Here is a 17697-nt window from a genome sequence, read left to right as displayed (position 1 = left end):
GCATGTACCTTTAGTCCCAGCTACTCAGGAGGCCGAGGCAGGAGGATCATTTAAGCCTGGAAGGCAGAGGTTGCAGCAAGCCGAGATCATACCACTGCACTCCAGCCTGGGCAACAGAACAAGACCCTGTCTTAGAAAAACAAACAAAAAACAAAACAAAACAAACAAAAAACTCTACTGAATCTAGCCTGTTTTCAGAAGGGTTGTTCACCATTGTTCCTACTATATCTAGGTTGTGCCCTTACCATTTTGTGATGCATTCAAGTCTCATTAGGGTGCACTGAACCCTTGATAAGATAAGGGCAATTAAATGCCACATGACACATTAAAAAAAGAAAGAAAAAGAAAAGATTAGGGCAAGCAGCAAGTTTCCTTAGCCCAGAATTTGTACCACTAAAAGGCATCACTTGGTTGAGGAACATGGCTGATTTTCAAATGACTTCTGAGATGCTGGGTAAGCCACTGAGTCCCACAGCAAATAGAAATATTATGTAAGCTACATATGTAACTTTAAATTTTCCATTAGCCACATTTTGAAAAATTAAAAAGAAACTGAATATATTTCAAGTACTACCATTTCAACATGTGATCAATATTTTAAAAGTATCAATAGGGATATTATACATTTTTTTCACACTGTCTTTGAAATCTGCTATATATTTTATACTCACAGCACATTTCAATTTGTAGGTTCAGTTCTCATTAGAAATACCTGATGTGGAGCTAGGCACAGTGGCTCCTGCCTACAATCACAACACTTTGGGAGGCTGAGGCAGGAGCTCTGCTTGAGCTAGGATCACACCACTGCACTCCAGCCCGAGTAACAGAGCAAGACCCTGTCTCTTGGAAGAACTTTAAAAATTTGGAGAAAAAAAAAAAGAAAACCTGATCTGTATTTAGATTTCCTAAAATCTGCAGTTAAAAAATTAGATTTACTTCTTGGCCTTTTGGCTAAGATCAAGTGTAAAAAAAATTAGATGCATATACTCAGTTGTTCCAAGCATACTTAGCTTTAAAAATGAGTTCAATTATTGAAAATTTGTTTGTTTGTTTTTAGAGACAGGATCTTGCAGTGTTGCCTAGGTTGGAGTGCAGGGGCACAATCATAGCTCACTGCAGTCTTGAACTCCTGGGCTCAAGTGATCCTCCTGCCTCAGCTTCCTGAGTAGCTAGGACTACAGGCTCATGCCATCATGCCTGGCTAACTTTCTTTTTTATAGAGACAATGGTCTCCCTATGTTGCCCGGAATGGTCTCAAATTCCTGACCTCAAGCAAGCCTCCCACCTGGGCCTCCTAAAGTGCCAGAATTACAGCCATGAGCTACCATGCCCAGCTGAAAAGTTATATTTAAATTAATTAAAATTAACAATTCAGTTTCTCAGTTTCACTAGTCACATTTCAAGCACTCAATAACCACAGATGACTGTAGTTACTGTATAGGCCAGGGCAGTTCTAGAGAACAGTGACAGCCTTGGATCTTCAATAATAACTTGAATCTTTGTGCCTAGGCTGGTGCTATTCAACAAGGAAAGACAAAGGAATTGGAAGTCAGTCCATCTGCCCTTAAAATATAAAAGGAATATGCGGTTTAAAGATCATAAATACGTGTTCAGAAAAAAGACAGATGGTGTGTGTGAGTGTATGGGTTCTAAAAGACATTGTGAGGTGAGACTTTGGGCCCTGAAAGTCCAGAAGGGTTTCCATAGTAGTTGGGGGTGGGGATCTCATGTAGGGCAGAAGCCCAGTGTCAGGAAGGTGCAGGGTTTGGGTGGAAAATGAAACTAAGAGACCTGTAACAAATAGAGGGTAAGAACATATGCTCTCAAGTCATGCTCACTAGGTATGAATCCTGACTCTGCTACTGCCTAACTGCTTAAACTTGGGCAAATTATTTAACTTGCCCTTTCCTGTTTATTTGGTTATAAAATAGGGATATTTCATAGGGATGTTGTATTAAATGGACTAATATATAAATCACTCAGAATAGTGCTTATGACTTAAGTACTGAAGAAATTTCAGCAGCTATTATCTGAGGATGACTATTTGCTCTTTGGGGTGTACACATAACAAACCAGCCAGGGCTATTTGATTTAGAACTTATATCTTAAAGCACTAAGCCTAAGTGTATAGCAACCAATTTAAATTCTAAATGCAGAACCATTTCTCAACATTTCTGAGCCATAGTTTACCCACTTGAGAATTTCGAAATTATTTAACTTATTTCAGAATATTGTAGTAGAAATTAAATGAGCGTATTCAGGAAGCAGCTGCCTTCTACTTATTACGTATAGCTTTGGGAAACTTGTTTCTCTGAGCCTCAATTTCCTAATCTGAGAAATAGTTATCACCCTCTTTGGATCAAATACATAATATATGTAAAATGCTGAGCACAGTTACTGTCACGAAAACGGCCATTATTATTCTTATAAAAGACATTAAGTCTTGGTGGCTTAGAGACCTCCAGAAGCTCAGCAAAATGGTCAAATTAATTAAAGGTTTATCCACCTTGAAGTTTAGAGGCCCTTGTATTTCTAAGCCCTAAGACACTTATGCAGGCTGGGACCAGAAAGAATATATTTTTACTTCCTTATACCTGTGGTTTTAGAGGGTAGACAAACAGGAACCTCAAAAAAGAATAAGCCAGACAACCAACATATGTGAAGGTAGAGGGTTGTTTACAGAAGCCAATGCCTTAGCAATGACTCCATGATTTTTCTCTCTTAGAAATTAACTGTACTGAATTTAAGTGGATAATGAGAAACAATTTAGATATGGAAAAGATAGCTTGCATTTCATCTTGTTTCAACAAGTACTAAAAGTACACAGTTTGTTTTTTTAACTTTGCAAGAACAGATTTATTTATACATTTTAATTCTACTCATCTTTATTTCTACAATATTTCATGGTGAATAAGATGTACTGATTACCATCTTTAAAATAATATATCTTCATTTGATTCCCAACCACTTATTCATGATTATCCTCTAGCTGTGGGTCATAGAGTTGTTCTTTTAAGATACTAGAGAGATCTTAACATTTTTCACTCATTTACTGTAACTTTTACAGAGTTAAAGTTCTTCATGTTTGAGTAACCAATCAGAACCTCCATTCTCTTTCTTAGTCACATGGTCATCTTACCTGTGTGTCTTCTGCCTTCAAACCTCTCCTTCTTATCAGGACATTAGTCAACGGATTTGGAATCTACCCTAATGATCCACCTCATCTTAACTTCATTACTGTACATAACTAAGTTCACATTCACAGATGGGGGATGGGAGTAGAACTGCAACATATCTCTCTCTCTTTTTTTTTTTTTTTTTTGAGGGGAGAACACATTTCAACCCACAATGGGTTGCTACTATTATGAGACAACATATAATGTATACATTGCCTCAAAAGTATAATGAAAATGTATCATTTACAAATGAAATTTGTGCTACCCACCAATTTCTCACCTCTAGCTTTATCCCACTAGGGAGAAAATGCCAGCCAGTATTAGATGTGCAGAATATAGGCATGCACAAGAAAAGCGTATTAGAGAATACAAAGGTTAACACCAAGCTCCTACTTTATATCCAGTTCTTTGCTAAGTGCTAGGGATACAAGAAAGAAAAAGGTACCAATCCCTGCTCTGGGGGAGCTCATCCTGGTAGCCTGGACTGGTTCCATGACTTTGGTCATAGTAACAGCCTTGTATTCATAAAGTGAACAAACCAGTTATCCTCATCACCTTAATAAGTAAAAGAACTTAGAGACTGTCATTACAGATTGATCATACACCACCCATTTCAACAAAACCTGTAAAAGTTGAGGGGATGAAGATGAGTTGCTGAAGATGAATTAACGTTTTTTGAAGTTAGTTACTCATATATGGCTTTGGAACCCTAGGGGAAAGCAAAACGGAAAGCAAACCAGATGAAAAGAGGGTAAAGTTCTTGCCAGCTATCTTGATTCCCTTGCTTACCCTTACCCTTCACCAACATTTGTTCTGCTTACGTGCTCTGAGGTGTGAACAGAGCACCTTAGAGTGAATTGCCATTTCAAGGCATTATTTCCAAACACTCTGAACATGTGTTACATAATCATAGGATAAAAGAAAGCGATAACTATTGTCAGAGTCTAAACACCTCGTTTTTATAGGTGGAACAAAGATTTTAGAATATGACTTGATTAGGGCCATGTAACTGTAGTAGTACTGTAAGCTCGTTGAGAGTAGTGACCCTATCTGGTTTTGGTGACGTTTATATTCTCAGAGACTTGTATGTGCCTACCAGGTAGTATTCAGTAAATGCATATTATGGAATGAAACAATTTGAATAATGAGTCAGAAATACACCTTTTAAATACTTTTTCTACTGCAATAATGATTTCAGATTTTTGAAAAGGTTTAAGATTCTAAATTTAAAAAAGACTTGAGGTTAGTCTAACAAATGTTGACATCATCATTTACCCATGTGCTGTTAAAAAATTATTTAAGAGAGAATAGTTTGTGCTACAGACTAATAGTCTTGGCTTCTGCTCTCAACATTTCCTGGTCTTTTTACCTCTTTTGCATTAGATAGAGGAAGAAAGAAGCTAAACCAGATTTTACTGCCTGTTCACCCAGTAAGCCTTTTACAATAGCTGTTATTTGGTCCCAGCTGTTGTGCTAAATTTAGGTTTTTGGCTTATCTGTAACTGTTCTGTCTCCCATTACCAAGGTTAATTGCAAAGTGATTGTAGAACAAGTAAAACTTCAGTTCATTTTTTAAAAAACTGCATAATACAGTATTCAATAATATCAAAGTCAAATCCACTGGGATTTAATATTTGTAGCATTTTATAGATTAAAGAACTGTTGCCATTTGTCAGTTTCATCTTCATGATGCCAGAACATTTCAGAGAAAATGAAATGTTACCCTTCTGAATGTTCTCTCTGCTCTGATTAGATACAATCGTGGAGTTAAGGTTAACAATTTCAGTTGTACATGTTATTTTACTGTACATATCTAAGCAGTAGAAAATGTTACTTTTTAAATATTTCATGCTTTTTTCATAAGAACTTCACCTGAGGCCCCCCGAAAAAATAGAAGTGTCAATCTTGCACTATATAAAACTCTTCTGATGTGAAAATAATAGGCTCATTGTAAAAAAAAAAAATTAAAACAGAAAGGCACAAATAAAATCGCCTTAGACTTGTCCTAGTACTTTCCTGTTGTGATCCTTTTATGCAAAATTATATCTAAAAAAAAACCTTTTTCTAATGAAACCAAAGAGCCTTGCAAATTTTTACCTGTCTCCATTTGGGCTCATGCCCCAGATGTACTTTGTCTACAGACTGAGTAGCTAATAGCTGCAGCGCTTGTTAAGACTGTGTTTTTTTAAGTACAGCAGGTTCTTGTCATCTGTTTGTGTTTAAATGACGACAACATCACAACACGAAATGTCATCATGTCACATTGCTATAGCACAACAAAATTACAGCTCCCCAACAATAACATGCTGTCAAAGTGTCCTCCTGCCCATGAGTCAGTGTTTTAGAAGTTATGAAGATTATTTTTAGCACAGCCAGTGTCTTGGAAGCTTGGGTTCTGAATCCTACTAAAATCCTTAGTGATTTGGGAAAATCTAGGGTGGGGGTGGGCTTCCTGTTCTTAAATTATCCCACTCCCTGACCCGCATAGCTGCCCACCCTCCTGTCCCGGCCACATTAAACCCGGGTTCCATTATGCGCTGCAATCCACTTGGGGCTCGATCACAACTCTGCGCCAGCATCCCGTGTGGAGGAGGAGGAGGAGGAGGAGACTATAATTATCCTCCACGTCTGGGGCAGGCCCTTGGATGACATCTCCCCAGTTACCCTGCGCTCTAATAGCGCAGCTCCGATTCCTAGTCTCAGAATCCAGGCGCGTCTCTGCTGGCTGGGGGAGCAGCCGAAGTGCCTGGGACCTCTCAGGCTTCCCGTATTCCGCCGGTGCCTCCCGGCCGCCATCTCCGGCGCCGTCGCAACCGCCGGGCACCTGCACCGAAAACCCGGTCCAAACTAGCGCCCCGGGGCGAGCGGCGGCATTGCCATAGCAACCGGGCGCCAGGGCCGCGGAGGCCGCCGGGGAGGAAGTGACGAGCGGGGTGGGTTGGCTGTTGTTGGGACACGTGACTCAGGCAGTGTTTTGACAGGGCAAACAGCAGAGAAAGAACTGGCCGAGCGAGGGGGACGTGGAGCCCGGGCGCCAGAGCTAGAGACAGCGGGCGGGCAAGGAGCTGGCAGAAGCTCTGGGCAAGAGGGCCGGCTGGAGATACGGGCGGGGGAAGCCCGGGGGCCGCGGGGCTCCGGTGCCAGTCAGGCAGGGCGAGGGGCTGAGCGTAGGGAGCGTAGCGAGGCGGTGGCTGAGGCGCGGGTGGATGGCCACAGGGGCGCCGGGGAGCCGCTTCGGGCTGGTCGTCTCGGGTCCCCACGGTCCCCTGAGGCAGCCCCTGGGGCCGCTGCGCTCCACACTCCGCTCCCGCCGGCCCTGCGCCTCTCGGAGCCTGAGGTCTGAGGTGGGAGTGTGATGTGAGCCGCTGGGCGAGCGGTGGAGAGAAGTGCCAAGAGGAGGCGGGATTGGGACGAGAGAGGAGAGCGAGTTAGTCAGCAGAGGTCGGCCGAGGGAGCCGAGGAGCCGGCCAGCCCGAGAGCGCCATGAAAACAACTCTCCGGCAGGGAGAGGGGCAGGCGCGGCGCTCGGTGCGGCGGGGCTGAAGGAAATCCGGGGCCGCGGCGGGACGGAAGGGGCAAGCCCCCGGCTGTAAACACCTCCCCCGGAGCCGGCCGCGGAGGACTGGTTGGGAGTTGGTAGGGTCGCCCCGGGACAGCCCGGAAGAGTTCGTTTGGGGCTGGGGGCTGGGCAGGAGGAGGTGACTCGGGTTTCTGTGTAAACTTGGCCGCGGTTGCCGCAGGAAGGCTAGCCAGAGGGTAATTACACAGGTGAGGCCCGGCGGGGCGGGCGGAGCGCTCGGGAGGCGCAGGGGACTGGAAGAGTTGGCTGCGCCCAGGCACCAGGTGGAAGAATTTCCATACCAACCCTGCAGAGGTGCCCCTGTTCCCAGAGGCGTTTTTGTACGAAGGGGTTAGTTTGTGTTGCTCGAATCTTTTTCTTCTTCTTGCCTGTACCTCCAGATTATAAATAGATCCTGCTTGGGTTCAGAGACTGTGTGTCAGAGAAGGACACATTGGCCTGGAGAGCACAGAGGCAGGGAAGAGGGTGCTCGATCCGGAGGAGATGGGGGAGGCGGTGCAGAGAGAGTTTTGCTTTTTTCAGACCAGCCGAGGGTGCTGTCACCGCAGTTGGTGCCAGGAAGAGGCCTAACTTAACAGTAGTTTACTTGCAAGGTCCGGGTATTAGAATAGGGCCAGATTAATTTTATTTTTATCTCTTTCAGCATTTTGAAAACGAAGCAGAAGCCGTAGAATCAGCGGCGAGCCTGTTGAAAGAACCCACACGTGCATTTCACAGCACTCTGGGTGAAAATTGGATGTGAAAATGAAGCCAGACCGAGGTAAATTATTTAAGTAGGGCTTGTTCCCCACCCCTTCTTTTCTGTGCCTCAATTTAGAAGTGTTAACCTAATTCTGCAGTAGGATCAACTATTTCTGTATCATATGTGATTATCTGTTTTTGTGACAGATTCCAGCTGGTGAGGTAGAGAAAGGCATATGGAAGAGAAGGTTAAGCTTTTTTAACAAAAGTACTTCTGAAACAGTAGCTTCAAGAGAGATTCTAGTGTATCTCAAAATGAAAGTAAAGAACGGTATTTGTATCTGTTGCCACAATACAGGTATTTTAGAGTTGTACTTGCTCGTTTTTAGGCAGTCAATTAACTTCAGCTTTCAAGAAGTTCATAAGCTTTTTAAACTTGAATGTGAACTTGATAAAATGAAGAGAAAACTTAAGATTTTGAGTTGATAAGTATTATTTTATTACTACTTTGATTAGCTGATTTTTGTGCTTTAAGCAAACTCTAAAAGTTTGCAGAGTACTCCAGTATTCAGTATACCAGCATATGGACAGTTTGGGCCACTGAAATCCCTAGTGATAAGTAAATGTCACTTCCTTTTTAAACCTGTATTTTCAGGATTTGTAAGAATATTATATACACTGTTTTTCAAGGATTTCAAGGTAATTGTTTAATCAGTCTTCTGATTAATGGCAAGAACCAATTTTAGAAAATGTTAATATAATAGTGGTTAGTAGTGAGAGCTTTTCAGTCAGATATGAGTTTGATTCCAAGGAACACTGTGAAGTGGGGATTATTTTATTTGGTAGGGGGCTGGACTAGATGACAGATTTCCTTCCAAATCCAAGTCTTTAGGATTGCAAATATTAATTTATCCAACGAAATTAGATGCTTATTTTAAAATTTATATATATTAAACTGGTTATTTTTCCATATATTTTTTCAAAGTGATTAGACGGATTCTCTGGGTAAAATAGGTCTATTGAAATGCACCAGACGGAATTGGAGAAAACTGTACTTAATTTAGTGAGTTAAATTAGTTTTAGGTGTTGGCTATGATACACAATTAGGCAGCAGCTATGTATGTATCAAGTATTAGTAAGTGTATTGCTCCTGAGCAGGTTCCTTGTGTAGAATATACCAAGTTTAGATTTTTAGATTACATCAATGACTTTGGAAAAATGGCACCAAGGTTAGTAATTGAATCTCAGAATAAACAAGCAAATAAAATCAAAGTCACTATTTATTTTGAATTGTTTTGAAAAGTTGCTTTACAGTCATAAGCAGTTTTAAAAATAGTATTTGCAGCCAAAACTAGTGTTAAACACAATAAAATGTTTAGTTATGTACTGATACAGATTTTAGGGAAAACAAATTTGTTCATCAAGATTTCCAAAGAAGTTTTCACCTTAAAAATTGTAGCTTTCTTTAGCATTCTCAGGTAAAAATGATGGGATTGTGAGTTTAGTATTGTGATTATATTCCATAATAATAACATAAACCTTTAGACCCATGGCTTTTTTTGTCTTTTACTAAGACCAGTGTAAGTAATCTTTTACTTAGCAAACTAGTAAAGAAATATTGAAATAAGCTTTTCACAAATGTACTTACCCTTACTGTGCGCAGTGTAGTGTTATATTTTCTATTCTGTTTCACATTTTGAAAAATTGCTGTCACCACCCATTGAATTGATTTCTTCACCAATTAATGGGTCATGATGACCTGCAATTTGAAAGGCACAGTTATGGACAACTCTTAACAAGAAAACAATTACACTTCATTTTTTTTTTTTTTTAACTACATTGGTGTCTAAAGAACTATCCTATATAAATTACTTTTCTGTATAATTGAAACTTTTAAACGTCAAAATATTTTCAGTTGTAATCATGATATATGGACACATTTTTAAAATGTTCATGCTTCTGGTTTGAGATTTTTTTTTTTGTCTCTAGTTTAAACTATCTCAGCCTATCTTTTTTATTCTGATTTTTATGTTCCCTGGATATCAATAGTTTTTGTTAATATATTTATCCTTGCCACCTTTTAATTTTCCTGCTTTTGGTCTCTAAGCTAGAGAATGAGATAACCGTACTTAACACTAAGTTTTCTATAAGATGAACATAAATAGGAGAACTGCTCAGCTACTCATTCAGAATGTGAGTAAAGTGTGAATTTTAATGTAGAGACTCAGATACTAGTTTTGTGGGAGACAGCTGTACGTCAAAGAGTTAAAGTTTCTAAATAAATACAATAGCCTCTTATCCTACATGATTGGGTGTGATGGTTGGCTAACAGTAAAAGTCTAAGGTGGGGGTCAGGAAAAAAAGCTTAATTCTTTTCTATTGACTGTCTTTTATGGAAGGTATGGGGAGCATTGGTCAATTCTGCTGTCTATACCCTCCATAAAAACAAACTGATAGCCAATAGAAAAAATTATCTGAAGATCAGGAGTTTCTACTATATTTTCAAATAAGATGTTATGGTATAGCATGATAGCTACATTTCACAATAGTCAATAGTATTTTACTGTAAAGGTAAAAAATTTAATTTTAAGCAATAATATAACATTACTTGGGTAACACTGCCAAAGATGAGTCTTAGATGTTGTCATTAACAAGCTTTAGAAACAGACCTGTGTTTTTATACTTGTTCCATTATTTGCTTGCTCTCTAATCTTCATCACATAATCTCTAAGAGTCTCAGTTTCCTTATCTGTAAAATGGGAATAATTCCAGCTTCTCACAGTTAGAATGAAATATGACAGTGCTTGGCACATAGCAGATGTTAAATAGATAATAGCATTTATTATGTTAAATAAACACTACAGATGCTTATATATTGGTCAGTTACAAGATACACTCAACAGAAGAAATAATGAAATGTTTAATAACCTAATGCTATTTTGTTTTGTTTTGCATTCATAGTGTTCAACCTGCTAAGACTTGAGCAGATTAATAATTTTTTAATATATAGTTATCTAAGAAAATATAAAAGCTACAGAAGGATACTTGCAGTATATGTATAATGTGTTTCTTTATATTGTCATTTGCTATTACAATTATGACTTCTATATGTCGAGGATGACATGGGTGGACTAAGCTTTCTGGAATAATTAGATTTTTAAGTGATGTTAACAGCTGACTAGAGCTGGGCAGCTGGAAAATTTAATGTTATTCCACCTTTGACTCAAGGATGTACAAGTTTGGACCTGGTTCTAGATCTGTGTGTATACTGAATACCTGGTGTTTCAAGAGAAGTCTAAAGTGTGGTCCGTGGCCTGTTGCGGTGACTCATGCCTGTAATTCCCAGCACTTTGGGAGGCTGAGGCAGGTTGATTGCTTGAACTTGAGACCGAGACCACTTTGAGTTCGAGACCAACCTGAGCAACATAACAAGACCCTATCTCTGTTTAAAAATAAATGTGGTCTTAGTGTAGAAGTAATTAAAAACATATTAGGTTATGTTGTAAATGTATTTCTAATTTTGTATTTTTGATATCTGAGCTTATCAAAACCACTATGAAAGATTAAGACCTATAAAATAAATCATCAATAAATTAGTAATTTAAATCTACTGTTAAAATTCATATTCAAAAACATTGTAGGCTGTTGATCTTTAAGTTAAAACTATTAGTACAAAATGTGTTCCACAAACAAAACACCAGACTAATTTTGGGGTTTTTGTTTTTGAGGTTAAAAGAGAGAAGTGCTTAGTTTTTTCCTCCATCTTGGCTATATTACAAATTTAGACATTAGCCTTAGAATTCCAGTGGTTTATGAACTTAACTGTACCATAATGCAACCCTGTTAACCTCAAACAATTCACTCCTAGGCAGGTGAAATAGGAGGAAAGAAGTGTTAAGGACTAGAAAAATGTAGCAAAGCAATTAGGTGCATTGCTTGCTAAGAATAGTTCATTGTTAATTGATGTAAGTCAAACAAAAGAAATGGCAGATGTTGGAGAAGAAATATTGACTAGATTAAATAAAGCAGCCTTTTGCTAAATTCCCAGGTAGAGGTGGTGGTGATAGTATGAATAACAATAGCTAATACTTGTTCATACTATGTGCCAGGCACTGTCTTAAGTACTTCACATATATAACTCATTTAATCCTCACAGATACTCAAGGAAATAGATGCTGTTGTCATCTCTGTTTTATGGATAAATGAAACTGAGTCACAGAGAGAAGTCTGGTAATTTACCCAAGGTTACACAGCTAATAAAAGGGCATGCTCAAATGTGAAGTGAACTTGAGTATATGCTCTTAAGCTCCCTGACTGGTAGCAGTAACTAATGTTAAAATACCATAAGATTTTGGGACCAAAGTGGTTTAAAAATACTTGAGGAAAACTCAAAACAGGTATTTGGTAAGTATTGTGATCTTGGAAAGCTGCGTATCCTCTCTGCCTCAGTTTTTATCTTTACAATAGGGAAAGTAATAGTACCTCAGCTCATGGTTATTTTGAGGATTAAATTCATGTGTGTAATGTGCTTAAGACAGTGGCTGACACTTAGCATTCAAATATAAAGTATTATTTCTGGACATTTTCTAAAGAAGAAGCCAGTCAGTTAGTGAAAGCTGAGGAAGACAAAAGAAGGGGGCTAATTCAGCTGCATGTTTTGTATATTCACTGTGATCTCAAGTTAAAAGCTGGCTACTGTTGGTCTTTCATCCATTTATGTTGATGAGTCTTGACATTAGTAGCTGTCAAATAATCACTGGCTTGATACAACTTCTGAGATTCAGATACTAAAGGGGTTGACATAGAAATACCCCGTCTATGTTTTTGCCTGTCATCCAGTAAGAAGGAGATGATTCAGTGGACTAAACTCTGTCATTTCTTTGAAGAATGAGAAAAAAAAAATAATTGGAAGGCAGAACTGAGAGGCAAATGTGTATATAAGGAGAATGACTTAAAAATTGATTTTCTCTTCAAGAACTGAAGAAACCCATGGAGTCTGAGCATTCTGCATTGTGAACAAATGTAGGAAAAAAATTAGTTCTTAAAGAATATTTATATTTATTCTTTTGCCTTTCTCACCTTTGGATCTAATTATGAAAATGTTTTCACCCTTTTGAGGCTGGGGATTTTAAAAACTGGAAATATTAAACTCAGACTAATAATACTGATTTTTTTTTTCGATAATGAAAAGGCAAAATTGTAGTACTTGGAAACAGTACTTCTTAGTAGGTGAACCAAAGTCAATTTGTTAATAGTCTTTGCTCAAATAGGTGAAAAATCAGAATAGCTCTTCACGTAAGACTTTTTCTTTTTCATGAGGCAGGGTCTTACTCTGTCACTCAGACTGGAGTACAGTGGTGCAATCATAATTCACTGTAGCCTCCAACTCCTGAGATCAAGAGATCATCCTGCTTAAACCTCCAGAGTAGCTGGGACTACAGGTGCACGCCACTATGCCTGGCTAATTGTCTTATTATTTATTTATTTATTTTTTTTTTTGAGAGATGGGATCTCACTATGTTGCCCAGGCTGTTCTCACTCTCATGGGCTCAAGCAATCCTCCTGCCTCGGCCTCTCAAAGTGCTGGGATTACAGGTGTGAGGCATTGCACCTGGCCCAGACTCTTGCTTATGTAAAACAGGATGGAATAGGTAAAAAAAAATGCCAGTAGATAATAAAAAATAATAGACTAAGAGCCCATGTGTAATACCACAATTCCTGGTAATAATTTGAGTTGAGCTTTTTCATATTTCCCTTTCCATGTAAAAGATACTCGTCTCTTCCCCTTGTTTACCATATCCAGCCCCACTAACTGCCTTTTAGGTTTTTAATTACCACTCAGGATCTTGTATGCGCAATTCCTGCTGCCTAAAAAGCCTTTCTCCCCAGTCATCACATTGGCGGCTCCATGTCATTCTTTTGTTATAGAACTTAACTGTCATTTTTTCAGAGAGGTTTTCTGTCACTACCCTATCTAAAGTGCTCAGTGAATGTTAATTGCTGTCATTAATTAAATGAGATATCCCTTGTTATTCTGTGTCTGAGCAGCCTGTATTTCCTTCATAGCATTGACAACATTTTGTAATTTCTTTTGTTTATTGTCTGTCTCTACAGCTAGATTTTAAGTTTTGTGAGTCCAGAAACCTTGTCTCTTATTCACACTTGTATTCCCATCATTTAGTAAGCAGACTTGTACATGGTAGGTGCATAGGTGTTTAATACATATTTATTAAATGAAAGAAGACTTGTATGTCTCAGTGTTTGTGGAGCAGATAGGAATAGGAGCAGCTGGGTAGCAATCTTTGATTGTTTTACTGATACCAGCTGAAATTCTACCAATTTAGGGATTGGTTTGAATTAATGACTGTTAGGTTCTTATCACAATTTTATATAAAATTTTTTGGAAATACATTGAAGGATACTGTCCATAACTTACTTAAATAAGGGTTATATTTCGCCAGGCACGGTGGCTCATGCCTGTAATCCTAGCACTTTGGGAAGCCGAGGCGGGTGGATCATGAGGTCAGGAGATCGAGATTATCCTGGCTAACACGGTGAAACCCCATCTCTACTAAAATAAAATAAAATTAGCCAGGTGTGGTGGCGGGCACCTGTAGTCTCAGCTACTCAGGAGGCTGAGGCAGGAGAATGGAGTGAACTTGGGAGGCGGAGCTTGCTGTGAGCTGAGATCGCGCCCCTGCACTCCAGCCTGGGCGACAGAGCAAGACAGTCTCAAAAAAAAAATAAGATAAATATTATATTTCTCAATTAATCATATCTTATGGAATTAAAACACTATAAAATATCTTCAAAGTAGGCAAAAGCCGTTTGGTGACAATGGTTTCCAGTTTATATACATCTGACTAACAGATGATTCATGCACAAACATTTGCTAGAAGCTCTCTGACGTCCACCCCCTGTGCTGAATTTGCTCCTGTTGCTGTTTCTGAGAGAGAGGGAGAATGTCTGTATGTTCAAATTAGTAAACCTCAGGTTTATAAGTATAAGAAAGTACAAGTCGGATAGAGTAATAGGAAAAAAAACTCAAAGGATTTATGGTTTAGATTTGGGACCCATTCTTGGACTAAGTCCCAAACCTGTTTTCTTATCTGGAAGATGTAGCTGGCCAAGGGTGTTGCTTCAGAGCTTCAACTAAGATAATGTGTCAGAGAACATAGTAAGCCGTGAAATGCTATATAAATGTGGACTAATTTACTCTGTGGGCAGGATTATTTGTATAGATGAGCAAAGGGCCAGGTCTTCCCAAACACAGCCAGCTGCATCTTAGTTGTATAACTTTTAGTTTCCTCTTGCTATCCTGACAGAAATTATACCAAACTAGAGATCACTTGGATTAATAAATGTATACTTAGTTATACATTTTTCAAGGATGGTTGAAATGATGGTCATATTTTAGTTTAAATGGTTTCCTTTTAGCAACCTACTATAATGCAAGAAAAGTTAAGACACTAAGCTTTTAGGATCGAATTTAGATTGAAATTCTAACTTCGGCACTTACTAGCCAAATGACCTTGAAAAAATTACACAGCCTTTCTGAACAACGGTTTTGTGTTTTTGCTCTAATATCATCAACCTTAAGCCTTGTGGGAAAGGTAAACTGAGAACATATGGTTTGGCACTTAACATATGCCTAGCACTGGGTAGGGATTGCTAAGTGGTTTCCTCTGCTAACAAGAATACACAACTTGGAACAGCTGCACTGAGGAAATGAGTGTTTCAGAACTCCGTTTTGAAAACTAGTTGTAACAAGCATAAAAGATCAATGGACACTTATTATGTCATTGTCAACTTTGTCTTCTGAAATATACAACCACATAGAAAAAAATCAAAACCAGCATTGAACTACCCAATCTTTAATGCAAATGCAATGGGAGAGGGAAAGTAGGTAATTTGGAACACAACCCACTGTTTCTGGGTGATAGTAGACCATAATGAACAGTTTAGAGCAGCATTAGGGCATAGAGTGAGGCAGAGGTGGGAACTAGAAAGAGGCTGATGGAAAATACAGAGTGGTGAGATGCTGCCCAAAATTGCTTTTTTCTTTATTTCAGAGTATTACCTAGGATCGATACAGTGCTTGGAGCATGGCCCTTCTGCTTCTGTGACCCAGAATTTAGATTTGTTCCATGATGCTGCAAGATGGCCATTATAGGTTAAGAAACCTTTGGTAGACTCTTCTGGGAATCTAATCATAACTTATGTTGCTTGTCAGTAATATTTAAGCCTAAATAATGGTCAAACTTAAACATATCCCTTTTGGGAACATGACCAATCTGTATTTGGGAATAAACAAATTAATATTTAAAGTTTTCATATTTTGGTTTCCCACTCAACCAAATGTATATTCCTGAATGGAATTAATTTAGCATCAGTATCTGAAATTAGGCTATTTATAAAACTTTATCCTAACATCTAGAAAATGCATTTACATTTTCCATCACATTAGCAATTTTCTTTTGTGAAGAGAGATCATGGTTTGTGAGAGAGATCATTATCTAGTTGGCCATTTCTACTTAAATTTTTAACAGTAAGAGAATGTACAATTTTAGCCCTTGATATTCACAAACTTCTTTTTGTTTGTTTTGGTCTTAAAATAACTTTAAAGGTCTATATCATATTTGGTATGTTTGACAGAAGGATGCTGATATACAAAAAATTATTATTCATTTTATAAAAGAACTGACCATAGGATTTCTCTAAGTTACCATACTTTGCTTGCTGTACCATTATTATAATTAAAAATTTCAAACCCACTGAGGAGTTGAAATACTACGATTAACATCCATTTAGCTTTTCATAGATTAATTGTTAACATCTTACAACTTTTGTTGTATCTCCATATAAGTAGGTGAGATAGGTGGGTGGGATGGATAGACATGGAGTTTTGTTGTCTATTTTTTCTATTTTTAATGCAAAGCCTTTTTATTATTTCAAACTGCTACTTTTTTCAGTTGACACATTGCAATTGTATATATTTATGAGGTCCAATATGATGTTCCAGTACATATATGTGTTGTGTAATAATTAAATCAGGGTATTCAGCATATCTCTCACCTCATACATTTATCATTTCCTTGTGGTGGGAATATTCAAAAGCCTCTTCTAGCTATTTTGTAATATACAATAATTTAGGGTTATTCTTAGTCATCCTACTATGCAGTAGAACACCAGAATTTATTCCTCCTATCTAATTGTAACTTTGTATCTGTTGATCATCCTCTCTCTATTCTCTCCTTCGCCTTCCCCAGTTTCTGGAAACCACTGTTCTACTCGCTGCTTCTATGATAACAGCTTTTTTTAAGATTCCACATAAGTGAGATCATGCAGTATTTGTCTTTCTGTGTCTGGCTGATTTCACTGAACACGATGTCCTCCAGGTTCATTTATGTTGTTGCAAATGACAGTATTTTATTCCCTTTGTGGCTCTATAGTATTCCATTATGTGTATGCACGTGTGTGTGTACCACATTTTCTTTATGGACAGAGATTGATTCCATATGTTGGCTATTGTGAGTAGTACTGCAGTAAACATGGGAGTACAGATAACTCTTCAACATGCTGATTTCATTTCCTTTGGATATATATGCCCAGTAGTGGAATTGCTGGATGATATGGTAGTTCTATCTCTGATATGTTGAGGAACCTCTGTACTGTTTTCCGTAATGGCTGTAATAACTTACAGTCTCAACCATGTGTAACTGTTCCCCTTTTCTCCACATCCTTGCCAACATTTGTTTTCTTTTGTCTCCAGCCGTTCTAACCTGAGTAAGGTTGTATCTCGTTGTGGTTTTGATTTGCATTTCTCTGATTATTAGTAATGTTGAACATATCTTCATATACCTGTTGGCCACTCGTATAAGTTGCAGACATCTTGACACTTCAGCCCCACATACTACATGTATCCAGCAGTATGCTAGAGCTGGCAGGTACTGACTTGCAAGAGCTGATTGTGTACATTTCATTTCAACTCTACACCTAGTTGGTTACTTGAAATCAGCCATGGTAACGGTATTTATACCATGGAAATTGGCAGTGCTACAAACCAAGGCCTTTTTTCCTTTCTGAGCCAGTTGTTAAACATTTACCACCACACCACTGCATGTCTTCTAAAAATAAAAGTATTCTTCTGTATACCTGCAATACAGTTACTACATTCAAGAAATCTAATACTTACATAATATTGATATCTAATGTATAGTTTATACTCATGTTTACCTTGTTGTTCCAATAATATCTTTA

At 38.4% G+C, this 17697-nt stretch overlaps 1 protein-coding gene across 6 annotated transcripts in view; it reads left to right on the top strand.

Annotated features, from left to right (window-relative positions):
* Positions 1-17697, top strand: part of ATOSA (atos homolog A) — a 128982-nt gene that overhangs the window by 24947 nt on the left and 86338 nt on the right. Inside the window, exons 1-2 of one of the 6 annotated variants that reach the window (XM_017886154.1) lie at positions 5713-6109; positions 7400-7516. In XM_017886154.1, the coding sequence (XP_017741643.1) occupies positions 7501-7516 (16 nt within the window). In that variant the 5' untranslated portion in view covers positions 5713-6109; positions 7400-7500. Of the gene's footprint in view, positions 1-5712; positions 6110-6722; positions 6813-6852; positions 7087-7399; positions 7517-17697 lie in introns of those variants that run through there. The other 5 variants (XM_017886152.1, XM_017886151.1, XR_001888020.1 and 2 more) reach the window with 5 other exon arrangements.

This window comes from Rhinopithecus bieti, unplaced genomic scaffold (genome assembly GCF_001698545.2).
Source record: "Rhinopithecus bieti isolate Rb0 unplaced genomic scaffold, ASM169854v2 scaffold_14454, whole genome shotgun sequence".
In the NCBI taxonomy this organism is placed as follows: domain Eukaryota; kingdom Metazoa; phylum Chordata; class Mammalia; order Primates; family Cercopithecidae; genus Rhinopithecus; species Rhinopithecus bieti.
The sequence above is the reverse complement of the archived record's forward strand: the minus strand, read 5'-3'. Positions and strand labels throughout refer to the sequence as shown.